Source organism: Amborella trichopoda, chromosome 11, assembly GCF_054954075.1.
Source record: "Amborella trichopoda isolate Santa Cruz 75 chromosome 11, AtrichopodaSantaCruz75HAP2 v2.0, whole genome shotgun sequence".
NCBI lineage: Eukaryota > Viridiplantae > Streptophyta > Magnoliopsida > Amborellales > Amborellaceae > Amborella > Amborella trichopoda.
The window spans coordinates 4,805,201-4,819,825 of NC_142346.1; the positions used below are offsets into that span (position 1 = coordinate 4,805,201).

The 14,625-nt window shown below is 37.1% G+C and overlaps 1 protein-coding gene across 1 annotated transcript; it reads left to right on the forward strand.

Moving 5' to 3' along the window:
- The first annotated feature begins 5,155 nt into the window (after positions 1-5,155).
- On the forward strand, positions 5,156-8,068 carry LOC18441217 (protein BYPASS1-LIKE). Its single transcript, XM_006851338.4, has 2 exons — positions 5,156-5,433; positions 6,260-8,068. Exon 2 carries the CDS (start codon positions 6,343-6,345, stop codon positions 7,513-7,515), a length of 1,173 nt encoding a protein of 390 aa, XP_006851401.1. The 5' UTR covers positions 5,156-5,433; positions 6,260-6,342; the 3' UTR covers positions 7,516-8,068.
- Positions 8,069-14,625: the final 6,557 nt, after the last annotated feature.

A 14,625-nucleotide genomic window follows, 5' to 3' on the forward strand; every position in this document is an offset into this window, starting at 1 on the left:
ATGGATCTACACACACATATAAATTGTATATGTATGAGAACAACAAAAAATTCCCACAAAGGAACTAGGATATGAAAAGCATTAAAGGGTGTGGTTGGTATAAGGTTGCAACCTTAAACGATCAAAGGCGCACCTCCAAATTTTATTGAAAACATAATTTTGGTGTAAAAATTTTTTAGATTGGCTTGAGAATCTATTTTCATCTCTAAATATATAATTTTAAAATCCAAAAATGGTTCAAATCAAGTATATCTATAAACACTTAAATTTTTTGAAAATCAACAGTCTAGATAATTTGTTGCAAGATACACTATTTTCAATATTTAGATTTATTTATTTTTTTCATATTTATACATCTCGATGATCAATTAGAGGGTTTTCCAACAACAAAAAAACCTTTTATGATGGGTTTTTGAGGTGCACCTTAATTCTACAATTTAAGGTTGCAACCTTCTATAAACTTCCCCTTAGTTAACTATGTTTTTACCATTGTGTTATTTCCATAAGAAACATTAGGTGGGTTAACTTCAACACATTTGAACTAAGATCACAGGATCATTTGAATATTTTGGTTTTAATAGTGGATAGTTTTGTGTCATTCCAACAATATGTGCTTCTTGTAGGCATCTACAAGCTGGCAATTAAAAATGCATGAAGTTATGTTTATAAGAGCAATGAGCAAATCCAGTCATCCTCAACTATACACTTTTTTCCAATTTTGGGCTAATTAATGTGTATACTCATAGAGTAACAAACCACAAATCAAGTGAAGTCAGTTTCTGGTTTACAACTAGTTCACGTCACATGTTAGGTTACATTCAGTGCCCTTAGGGCCCTGTTGGATGGACAACTAAGATATTTTTTGAAAAAATAAATGGACTCCTAGACAGTTTTAATTCTATTATTGTAACACAGCAGTGTGGGAGTTATTGTGCACTAATGCAAAGAATTATTCTGCCTGTGCCCAATTTATAATAGTGCATATTTGCAAAATGCCACAAATAAGGGCCTGCTCATTTATGAAGAAGGGAAATTTATTGGAATACCCATGAGAGATGAATTCTTTAACAATTTATCCATTTGCAAGTATTTCCCAAAGACCATGTATTTTTTATGGGATAAATTTATATAGAGCTGAGGCTCTAAACAATCAAATTTGAGCCTACCCCAAAAATTTCACTAGAAGAGGTTATTTTGATGCCCAAATATCTTCAAATCGATCATATCTCGACATGAAGATGCATGGTTATAAGAAAAAAATGGATTTCAAGTTTTGGAAATAGTGTATTTTGTAACACATTTTTGGACCATCAATTTTCAAGATTTTCCTAGATCTATCGATCGATACTATTTTTTAACCTTTAAAATTTATAAATAAATATGAAAATATATTTTAAAGCTATCACAAATATTTCCAATATTAAAACCACATTTCTCGACACTATTTGAAAGTAGGCTCTAATTTGATTGTTTAGAGCCTAGGCTCTATACAAACCGCACCCATTTTTTTATAGGTATTTCCAAATCAATCTAAAAGTATGCGTAAAATATTAAATTGTTCATCGCTTATAACTATTTTGATAAGGACGTGGTTAGCATGCGGCCAGCCCGCATATTGTAGAAATGCGGGCTTGGCAATAAATCTATTTTTAAAAAACAATTTGATCATAATTTTTAGAGAATATATAATCTTTAACATGGAGATCATGGAGATCATAGAGAATATATAATCTTTAACATGGAGATCATGAATATATAAACAAAAAAAAAATAGAAATAATAATTATATTAAGAAAACATTTGGACTATTTGTTACAACTGATTTTAGATGGACCAACTATTTGCATCCATCTTTAAGATGGATGCTTTATACCTCTGGACCGCATGTTGTAGAAATGTGGTCCAACCCGCATGAAACAATAGTTCTTTTGATAATAGACACGGTGTTTATTGAGTCCACTGACTCATATGTAGATGTGCGTCCCAAGTGGACTCATATGTATATGTGCCTCTCATCTTCATGATCTATTTTTTAGATGGATTTTGGACCTAAATTTTTTAAGATTATAAAATATCTAACATAGAGATCATTAATATGTATAAATAAATAAATGTTTAAACTAAAAATTATAATCTTTGAAGAAAAGTTTTAGACCCTTGGATTTTATTTCTCTTCGAGGGACCACTACTTTACTTCCATCTTTAAGATGCATGTTTTATGCGTTGGGGGACAAATAAAATACTTTTCCTTTTGATACCTACCCCTAAAAAGAACAGTTGTTTCGAGTCATGTACTCATGTTTAAGGCTTGTCAAAATCGATATTGGCTAGGAACATAAGTTGGATGTTTCCATCACTCTTACAAGAAAATGCCTTCAATTTGAAACTAAATTGTCGAATTTTTCAATATTGTTAAACAAAATATTATTTTCAGATTGAAAAAAATCCTCTGGAGTAGCATTTGAGAGAAGTAGTAGATATACATTATGCTCCTATGGAGCATACTATACACCCGTGGAGCATGGTGTACGCGCTCATAACCAACATGGATACCAAATTTGTGGTGTATTTCCAAAGGAAACGCTTATAAATGAGGCGATGGCACTTGTTAAGAAGCTTTGGAAGTGGAAGCCGGGGTTAGTGGCGCTACATTTGAATTGTTACATTCCTAAAAGTAGCTCTTAAAATCTCAATAGGGCAAATGACGAAGATTTGTGAGAAATTGATATGGATATATAGGTTAAGGAATGGAATACATCAAGATGCTTTACTTTTGATACAAGGATGTCACAATCGTTCATGCTCATCGGATTGCAAATCGAGTAGTTGTAAAAGTGTCATTGACTAAACTCGAAGTTCAAAAAAAATCGTGATACATCTCAAACCATCAAATTTGACATCTAATGGCTAGAATAATTGTCACCTCCTTATAACAAAAATAAACATAAAGATTGGACAATTCTTTTTTATTTTTTAATTTTGATGTACATTACTTTGAGTTTATTGTAATTTTTCAACACCAACTTAGCTCTTGAACGTGTGATATATTTATGAGAACATTTTGTCGCAAGGTCTCGCGTGAGGTAAGATTACTTATCATGGTGTAATCCATCTCCCCGCCCTCCCATTCTGAAATGGTTTACAAGTTTTTGGGAGAAATCTTGAATAATTTTGGATAATTTCAATTCATTTTCTTGCTACTCTGACGTACATAAACGTTGTAAATGAGAGATTTCTGTGTACTCTATTTCCCTTTAATAGATTTCAAAATATCCAAACAACCCCTAAATGTGCTAGAGTCGCCACGAGAAATCCAAAAAACATAAATGCATTGTGAAGTGCTTGTGCTTCAAGCAACACACGGCAAGAAAACTCAACCATCCATCATAGATAACAAATTGTTGATTTGAACCAGTCGTATTACTGCCGTCTATGCAAAGCAACGTTCATCTGAACCATCCTTTTCAAGCCCCTACGGTTGAGATGATGTGAAGTCTACTAGGTAAACATTATAATCACTATAAAGTCTAGGGTTTTAAAAAATGCTGATTCCGATAGAAATAGCCAGCCCTATCTAGATTCAGAATCGGTGGATCCCACTATGTTTTGAGTACGTTTGGCTTTAAGAACCGAATGATTCAGCGATAATTTTTATTTTTTATTATTTTCCTAATTTTTTATCTCGTCATCCTACTTTTCCGTTTTCTTTTATACCGCGTAGGATGTTAGGAACCCGACCAAAACCATGTCAAATCAGAGAAATATGGGAAGCACATTTCCAAATTTCAGCAGAACTCAAGGGATATTATCGTAATTTCGAAACAATCAGATCGAACTTTGCGTCACTTCTAGTGGGCCCCAGCTGTACGGAGATGGGCCCACTGAAAATATAGTCCAGTCCCACCTGTATCGTACACCACAGCTGTATAATACACGTGTGAGCACGTAAACCTAGAGTTCAGGGACTGATGAGCTGGCACTTGGGACGTGGATCCGAGCTGGCACTTGACGTTGAGTGAAGGACTGTTTTCCACGTGTCGAGCCACTGTCCGTTATTGTGATAGATGTGCGATCTGTAACGGTAACGGCAATTGGGTTAAATTGAAAAGTTACGGATTTTTTAAAACGGTGAGAGAGGGGGGCAAAAGACGACCTTGTCCACTTCGCGTGGAATGCGTGTTCAGGACACAGAACAATTCGTGGTTGTATTGGGTCGTTTTTGGGTCAATCCGGACCCGTTCTTTTTCTCAATGACGGAATTGACCTTGGCATTTGCTTTTAATTATTGTTGGGGCCCACCTTAGTTTCTCAAATGGACGGCTTAAAACTCTCTAGAATGGATGTTTGTTTGTCATTTATTGCCTTTCAAATTAATGAAACCGTTAATCTCACCGGGTAGTCTCGTATTTTAAAATTTTTTATTGCTCTCTATTTTATTTATTTACTGTCTGAATTCACTGCAGTTCATCTAAACTGCCAATTTGCCCATCCAAGCCGGTTTTTCATATAGGCGATCGAGGTAGTCTCATATTCATTATGCCTGACTTTAATATCCATACAATAGATAGAATTAAAAAGAAAAAAGGTTCAATTCAAGGATTTTTGAAGCAAAACAACTCAATTCTCAATTTTAAGAGAAATTTGGAGAAATTTGTCAAAATAGGCTTTACCTCATTTTTGAATTAATTTCAATTTGACTTAGAATAATAGAAAAAAATAAAATATTAAATAGTTGAAATACGAGATATACATTTTTAATTCCACCCAAATGATTCTCAATCAAATCCACAATTTTTTAAATTACTAATTAAAATACTATGGTCTAAATTACTAATTAAAATACTATGGTCCAATTAAACCCGGGCTCTTTTTTAAATTACAAATTAATTAGACCATAGTATTTTAAGTTTGAGCTTCTCAAATACTATATACGTTCACCTCGAGGTAAGCAGTAAACAAAAGAGCCCGGGTTTAATTGTTTAGCACAAAGAAAGGGGGCCTTTTTCCGAATGACTCACCAAAAAAAAAAAATTACCCAATAACAAAAGGAAAACTTACCCAAGTACAATTACTCAAAAAAAAGTAAATAAATTTACCCAAGAACACAAAAAAATAAAAAAAACCCAATAAACAAAACAGGCCATGAGAGAATTTTACCGGGTGTGTGTTGGGCAGTTTTGTTATTTTCCTTAAATGTGGAGACCTTCTGGAGGAATTTTACCACTGCTCTTTCTATCTCTAACGCGGCGCTCTCTCTCTCTTGGCCCTCCAAGTTCGAGGGCCAGAAAGGGTCACCTCACGCGGTACAACCATTCCCCCATAAAAGCCCTCTCGCCTCACCTCTCTCTCCACTCTATCCGCCACTCCCGTTTTACCCTGCCCTAATTCATAAATCTCTCTCTCGTGTTCGGATCCAAGGATCTCAATTTTCAGGTATTTGCCCTAGCTCTAGAGCATCATACGATTTCGAATTCCTTGTTTTCTCTGTAATTCCTCCATATTTCTCTGCTCGTTAGGGTTTCTGTTATATGATTCCATCCGTAGAAAGTTGTTTCATGGGTGGAAAGAGTCGATCTTTTTTATGCATGTTATTGGGGTTTTTAATGTCTTGTTGGATTTTGGTGCTTCTGTCGATGTTTGGATGTTTTGGGGCAAATGTTGGGATTTTTGGGAAAGTGGGTCCTTGATTGCTTGATTTTTCTCCGAAATTCTTAGATCTGTTTCTTGGTAGAGCTTTTCCTGTGCATTTCTGTGAATTTGTTGGCCTCTTATTCAGAAGCTGATCTCATTCAGTAGGTGATATCCAGCTATTTTATTTCTCGAATTTCATGTTTATTGATTCATGAATTAGGATATATTTGCATGAATTCTCCCCCAATGTTGGTTAATTTTACTGAGTTCTTGCATATGGTATTCTGTATTGCCTTCCTTCTCATGCGTGTACCTCATCTAGCTCTTTTGGATTGATTTGGTGTTTATTTTATCAAGAGTTGTGGTAACCCTTACACATTTTAGGCTTCTCTATTGTTTATAGTGGATCCGAAGTCTCTCTCTCTCTCTATGTTAGGGTTTCCACTCTTATTTCTGTAATATTTTTAACCTTCTTCATTTGTTGCCATCAATTTCACCTCAATTCGAGGTTTCTTCTTCATAAGCAAAAGCATGCAACAATTTCGGAATGTTAATAGTGCATACACAAATTTCGCTTGCTTATTCAAAAGAAAGATGGTGTATTTTCATCTAATTCATCTCTTTTCAGGCTCCATTGTCATTATTCAACTATTTGAGGCCAAGGTCATACTACAAGCTCCCGAATCAAGCCCCCTTTCCATGTGAGAGAGAATGCCTGCTACCGATTACCAAAGTTCCTCTGCTCACTTGGCTTCATTTGGTCGTTCAATTCTCAGTATCGGGCGAAACGAGGTCCGGCCCATGGACCCTAACCATCATGAACCCAGCTCAAGCCAAGAACAAGAACTCGAAGCCTTTCAGAGGCTTGTATCAGAGAGACTCCATGACCTAGCTACTACCCCGCAAGAAGACCTTCTCTCTATCTCATGGGTCCAGAAGCTCCTTGATGCCTTCCTCTTTTGTCAAGAACAATTCAGGCTAATCCTCTTGAACCATAGGGTTCAGGCCTCAAAACCGCCACTGGATAGGTTAGCTGGTGATTTCTTTGAACGAAGCGTAAAGGCCCTTGATGTATGCAATGCCATTAGAGATGGGATCGAGCAGGTTCGACAATGGCAAAAGCACTTAGAAATTGTGCTTTTGGCTCTTGACCCAAATCAGAGGATCATAGGAGAGGGCCAATTTAGAAGAGCAAAGAAGGCACTGACAGATTTGGCCATTGCTATGCTCGATGAGAAGGAAGCTGGCTCTGTGCTTGCACAGAGAAACCGATCATTTGGGAGGACCACCAATAGGGAGCGGCAAACTGGTCATTTCCGGTCCCTTTCATGGAGCGTTTCTCGCTCATGGTCAGCCGCTCGCCAGCTTCAAGCCCTAGGGAACAACGTGAACCCACCAAGAAACCATGAGATCATGGCCACAAATGGGCTGGCTGTTCCTGTGTACACCATGAGCTCAGTGCTCTTGTTTGTGATGTGGACTTTGGTGGCTGCAATCCCTTGTCAAGACCGGGGCCTGCAAATGCACTTCTCATTCCCCCGTCACTTCTCTTGGGCCCCTGCACTCATGTCTTTGCATGAGCGAATTGTTGACGAGTCGAAGAAGAGAGATAGGCGAAACTCAAGTGGGTTGCTTAAAGAGATTCATGGGATAGAGAAGTGCACTCGCCATATGACGGAATTGGTGGATTCTGTTCATTTTCCTTTATCAGAGGAGAGGGACCAAGAGGTGAGATGTGAGGTTAAAGAATTGGATGTTGTTTGCACGGCCATTAGATATGGACTGGACCCACTTGAACGCCAAGTGAGAGAGGCTTTTCACAGGATTGTTAGGAGCCGGAGTGAGGTAATGGATTGCTTGGGCAGGCCTAGTGTGCCTGAATGATTATTGGGTTACATTGAGAGTTGGGGCAGTGTACAATTTTGGTGAGTTGTTTAGTTTTTAGTTCAAGATTTGCTTTTGCGGATGGTGGGGTAAGGAAAAGAAAAAAAAGAAGAGTAATTTGGGGTTGGGGCCTCTTCTCTCTCTCCGTGAAGAAGAATAAGGGTTTTCAGTGATCCAATGGAAGCAGGTAGTGGGCACTTCTTTGTGTCTATCTATGTCTTGTACAAAGAGAATCGGCGTTGGCTTGCATCCATTGGTGATGGGGTTCGGCTTGTGTCTTTTCCCTGTATTATTCTCTTGAATATTCTGAGTAGTTAATCTTATACTTCAGGTTGATTTTATGAATGCTGATTCTGTCCATGTGGAATCCTTCTTCTTCTTTCTGTTTTTGACTCTTTGTTCTTCTTTTTCTTATTTCTTGTAATTTTTCTAAATCTCTTTTGCATGATGAGCACAGCGTTTTTTGCTCAATCTTTGTGTCAATGTTCACTTGTTGACTGACTATATCCTATTTGAGTATCTATCAAAGGAATAATTATCTGTTGGAATGTAAGATCTATTGAGCATTATAAGTATTGTTTGGCAAGAAAATATCTTGGGGAGAATGGCCATCGAAGATAGAATTTGTGTCTGATGTGTGTTTTCTTATCTTGAGATTGTGAACCTTGATCTAAACCATTTTCAGGGTATTCATCAGTTACTTCTAGAGTGCATGTATAAGAGTAAATGAACTAATGTTGCACAGCTTCTGATTGGTGGCAAACAAGATTTTTGTATATAAAGTGATTCTTTTCCATGGGACTCAAGTATCTTGCCTGTGATCAGAAAAGAAGACATTGATTTGTTTCCGTAGTTTCCTGATCAGCTCAATCCTCTTTATGTATTGCCTGCATATGTTGTTTTGGGATCTGAAATTTCTAGGTATGGCGTGTAATTTATGCAATTTTGTGATGAATCTTTATGGCATATGTCCTCAGATGTCTTATTAGTATTTAACCTTCTCTTGTTTCACTTTTGATTTTTCTTTATGTTGATTAGCCAAATACTATTTTCGAAATCTCTATTTTTGTAATTCCTATTTGTGATAGGCAAAATTAACATGCAAAAGCCCCTTCTAAATTTTAATTAATTTTTTTTCGTTTGTATATATAAAGCTTATATAAGGTTTGACACCTTAAAATGTAGAATTAAGGTGTACCTCTAAAATCCTTCGAAAAAGGTTGTTACGACGCTGGAAAAACATCAAATTGATCATCTCGACTTTGAGATGTATGGATATGGAGGAAAAAAGAGATTTCATAGGAATTTTAAAATTTATAATTGTAAATAAAAATAGATTCCAGCACCATCCTAAGAATTTTGGACACCAAAAGTGCATCTCTTGACAAAGTTTGGGGGTGCACCTTAATTAGATTGTTTAAGATTACAACCATATGCAAACCACGACCATATATATATATAGATAGATAGATAGATAGATAGATAGGGAAAAGTTTATATAGAGCCGAGGCTCTAAACAATCAAATTTGAGCCTACCTCAAACATTGCACTAGAAGAGGTTGTTTCGATGCCGAAATATCTTCAAATTGATCATCTTGACATCAAGATGCATGGACATGAGAAAAAAATGGATCTCAAGTTTTGGAAATAGTGTATTTTATGATGCATTTTTGGACCGTCAATTTTCAATATTTTCAAGTTTTCATAGATATGTCGATCTACACTATTTTTGAATCTTTAAACTTTATAAATAAATATGAAAATGTATTTTAAGGCTATCACAAAGATTTCCAATATTGAAACCACATTTCTCAACACTATTTGAAGGTAGGCTCTAATTTGATTGTTTAGAGCTTAGGCTCTATACAAACCGCACCCAATGGACAACTACGGATGCATCCGTATGCCAACTGCACCCATATATATATATATATATATATATATATATATATATATATATATATATATATGTGTGTGTGTGTGTGTGTGTGTGTGTGTGTGTATGTGTGTGTGTTGGAAAAGATCATGTGAATCCGGGCTTCTTCATGATATTTTTTTTTTTTTAAGAATTCTTCATGATAAATTGTTTTAAATCAAGATTTGGATTTAACATAAAAGAGATTTGTAAGGAGAGATGGATACGATTTTTTTTTGGCAATGCTATAATTTGATTTGTATAACAAATAAAAGAGATTTGTTAGGAAACAGATTTCGGGGATTAGTCTTTAAAAAGAGAACAGAAAAGAGATTCTAGGAAATTTCAAGAGAAAATTGAGTTATAAGAAATTAAAGTCACACTCCTCTCCCTTGTATATGTAGGATGTTAAGGAGACTTTCTTGGTGATCAATTTGCAAAATGTTGTTGTAATGCACTTTTAAATTAAGAGCATAAACCAGCAATGGATGGGGTTGGATGTGATATGCCATACTTTGTCCCCTCACAGTATCTATTCTCCTAATCTAAGACCGTATTGCAGCTTGAATTCTTCTCATTCTCAATTTGTTTTCTGCTTGACTTGCATTTCCCTCTTGCTGAGGTTTTTGGCTGCTGCAGTTTATCAGATGTATAGATTTGCAGCTATCTTTGAATGGCTATTGTCAATTGCATATTAGGCCTAATAGATCCTAAGCTTGGGGAGATAGATTTGTTTGCTGTTTTTTCCTTTTTCTACTTTTGGTAAGCATGATTTCTTTGCTGTTGATTCTATGAATTTTCGAGTTTGCTGTTATTTCGTTCAGTTGAGTGCTCTCTTTTTGCTGCTACCGGAACTATTATTAGTGTTACTTTCACTGTGCCTTTCACTGGAATTTCTTCCATCTTTAATTTGTGGTGAGTTGGTCTTTTGGAGATCTAAGTGTTAGGAAGCCTTGCACATTCAGTTTTAGATTAGTTCATTGATTAGTAGCATACATCCTTCTCATGTTGAGATTTATACCTGATGTGCTAGTTGCTGGAAGGCATCAAGAGAGTGAAGCATTGTCTTTTACTCGTTTTCCTTGCCTTGTGTTATACTTCTACAAATAAGTAACATTATAGTAAAAAAACAACCTGTCTTTCCTAGCCACTATCACTGAAGCATGGTAGGTTTTCGGCATGGAAGCGTGGGATTTGGCCATTTATTGTGTTTTGTGTTTCCCTTGTCTAAAAACACACTCATATATATATATATATATATATATATATATATATATATATATATATAGCTCGTTGAATTTTTCTTCATATTGAAATACATCGAGATTGATGAGGAGTTGGTCAATGATGTTCGAGTATGCACTTGTTTTAAGTAGTTCTTTATTTTCTATGGGCATCTATAGATTAATCACAAGTCGAAACATGGTTAGAGCACTTATGTGTCTTGAGCTTATACTGAATGCTGTTAATATGAATCTCATAACATTTTCTGATTTATTTGATAGTCGACAATTAAAGGGAGACAATTTCTCGATCTTCGTTATAGCTATTGCAGCCGCTGAAGCAGCAATTGGCCCAACTATTGTTTCATCAATCCATTGTAACAAAAAATCAACTCGTATCAATCAATCAAATTTGTTGAAGAAATAGTTGTTTGAAGAAATAGTTGTAATCATATAATATACAATATATGAAAATCTCATAGAATATTTGATTCTTTTAAATTAGAAAGTTGAATATATTCTATTAAAGTAAAGTTAAAGTAGAAATAAAGTAGATAGAGAAAGGCATAAACATAACATATATATGCCACGATAGAAACTTCTTTATGGAATGGATTAATGCATCATACCATTACGATGGATTAGGAATGCTATTCTAATTCTACAACTCTATAAGAAATTCTCTTCTCTAAATTATCTATATATTAAACTAACTAAAAGAAATATAAATTATACTAGAAATGTTCATTTAAATATAAATGAAATAAAAATCAATGAAATTGAAAAATTCAATAGAAATTCATTTTTGAAAGTAAGGAAGAAACGAGCTTTTCATCCGCAAAAGAAGGAGAGATTAGTACTGAAAGGTGAAGACGAAGGAAGGGCTAAAACAAAGTAAAAACCCTTAATTGGGGTAAAGAAATACTAGCAATCCGCGGGAATAACAAATGTAGCCCCAATCTCTTAAAAAGAAGAGGATAGATAGGTCCCACTCGTGCCATGGATTACCGTACATACAATTTCAAAGCTAAAAAAGTAACAAAAAAAGCATAGAAACTTGGGATTTTGAAAGGAAAAGACCTTTTTTAGCCCATATTTTCTCTATTATCATAAGATATGATTTTCATGATGAGCTATCCAAGTCTATTGAAATCACTGCAAAACCCCGTCTTTGACGTAAGATTTTGCACATTTGAAACCTCTTTTATGGATATCCTAATATGTTATGTTATATGCTTAACACAAAGAATTCGATGACATTGAAGACATAAGTCTATTAGTGAAAGCGGAATCACAACTAGAGTGTCAAGGCTGGTTAGGAAGCCAGGTTTGCTGTTTACAGCACTCTATTTAAAGCAGTGCAGCTCCTCTCTTCAACAAGCTTATGGTGGTAGTCAATACACACCTAGCTTGTTACCTGTCCCTCTTATTGGTGCCATAGGTACTGAGATAACACACCAACTCGAGGGAGGTGCACGACCTAACATTCTCAACCCATATGAGACAGGGTAGCCGCCTAGATTGTTACTGATGCTGAGCTTGCTAAGCCACATATGGAAGGGCTCCTCGCTGGTCGGTCATCTATCTGGAATTCCATCTCTTGCTTAGCTTGGGTGTGTGCTTAGTGGCTGGCTCTCGAGGACAGAGCGTCTTTTTGGTTGCGAGCTCGACCTGTCAATAATCACTTCTTCTTGAATGAGATAACATCCTTGGCCTAGTAGACACAAGGGGAATGTCTTAGCTTGGTCTTCGACTTGAGTTGGTTGATAGTAATGGCTGGTAAAAAAAAAAAGATGGATGGCATGGAAGCAACAGAAACCATTTACTCAGTTCAAGTGTCACCCGTGGTATAAGCACCAAAGCTTGATAATAGTAGGCTCTGTAAGACCTTTCAATCAGGCGCTCTTCCTTCTTACCGGCACTTTTATTTCATCCATCCCCTTTTATATCAATAGGGAACTCTTGCCTGTCATTCATCCAGTTGTGACCGCTATCGCCCCTATTCTCTCAACAAAGCCTCTCCTATTTTTATAGATGAGGGGGAGTACCTTCGCTACCGCTCTCTCCAAGTCGGCCATAATAGAATAGATAGGCCAAGCTTTTCTCTTTATTATCTGGGTTAAGTGAGGATAGAATCGTTCCTCACGCAAGAAGAATAAACAGATAGACTGAGAATAGAGCGACAGCACGAAAGAGAGACTAACCAAGAAGAGGGAGGTACGGCATGAATTCTTTACTTAACTAAAGAAGGAACGGCAGCTCGCCAACGCCAACACCTACTCTCCTCCTAGCAACAACTCTCTCTCGGAGTCCCTGGATGAGCTCAATTAGCACTTTCCAATCTCGACGAGGGCCAAGCTCTGCCTTGGTCCACCACCGAGGAGCGACATTGGATTCGATTTCAAGGAAACATGACTACACGGAATGCATAATCATGGGTATTGAACAACAGGAACGGCACAACGAAGAACACAACGCATATTGGTTTATGGTCTCGGTGGGCAAATAACGATCTTGTTTATTAGCAACAGATTAGGCGTTGTTAAGCCCAATGAGTTACTCTGGCTTTGAGTTCTAAGCTAAGAGTTCGAGTTAGGGGGGTTCAGTCAGTGAAACTCGCATTTAGGCTCGTGTAGTAAACTCCGCTCTTGCTCACTCTAGGGAAGGCGATGCGCTCAGTAAATTCGTATCATCGCTTAGCTTATAACTTCTAGCCGCTTTTAAGAAGACCAAAAAAGCACAAATGCAGAGAATAAGGTTGGGTTTCGGTAACTAGCCAAGCGCTAGTGAAAGTTGTTAAAGCGAAATCTTTAATTAAGTAGGAACTCACACCCTTAGTCAAGCGAGACGCTTCTGTTCAGGCACTTTCACCAGTAGTTGAGCCAGCACCTGAACCGAGACCTAAAACTGAACCGCTGAAGGAACCTCTTTCCGTTGTTAAAGCAAGTACGCATTTCAAGCTGCCAAGGAACCCTTAAGCCGGCACACGCAAAACTCTCTCTTTGGCTTTTCACTGAAACCAACACGCCTAAACATAAGAGCGTTTAGGCTTTCACTCTTTTAGTTCGGCATTTCCTTTCGCTGCCGGGCGAAGGGAGAAGGCACCACCTACTACAACTCAAGCGATAGAGAGATCAAATCACTCTTTCTCTTCAGGGTACGGGCTCAGATAAAAATCTTTCTTGTGCGAGATGAGATTGACCAGATGAGACACAGCTAATACCGAACTACCGCTTGCATATTTAGTCCTTCTCCACCTTTTTTTAGTGTCCTTCGAACCTTTAAATAAACGTTTTTGAGAGAGGGTTGGGGAGAGTGAGCCCTGCCGTTTCGTTTCTTTCTTGCGTATTCACGCATCGGTAAAGTCGTCCTTTCTGTTATGTTGACTCGTGATGTTTTGGCGATGGAATACTGATGTTGTTTTCTTCTCCATGCGAAAGGGTCTAGAATATTGAACTGCCCTTTCCGATATGAGGGGGAAGCATCATACCATTATGGATCACTCCTCTATGAAATAGCGGAGAAAAGAGTTTGACGTTGGGGCTGTCTCTTCTATCCCGACATGGGTGCTTCTAGCCAAGCCAAACGACTTCTCCTAAGTTAAGTAAAGGGGGCATTCAGAAATTTGCCCTTCGTCTCTGTTGGGTAATCGATTGCCCCTTTCCCTACTACAGTATCAGTTTGAGGGTCGCTTCTCCTTCGATTCGCTTATAAATGATAGGCCGAACTCTTAGATATGAAAGAAGGGGAGGGCGTGAACACTTTCAACCTAATCAATCTTTTGTAATCCGCTCTGACTATTCCCTTGGTGCCATTTCTGGTGAGAATGCTATAACTCCGGCAAAAAATTATGTTTCCATGAATAGAAGTGGGAGAAGGTTCATAGATTTACATTGTTTTCACATATACAAAGGATATCCTACCTGGAGTGAGTGAGTATGTTCACACTGCTGAGTCGGTATCAGTATCACT

Bases quoted from the DNA above. Each gene is read 5' to 3' on its own strand.
- LOC18441217 (XM_006851338.4), top strand. From the start codon at position 6,343: ATGCCTGCTACCGATTACCAAAGTTCCTCTGCTCACTTGGCTTCATTT.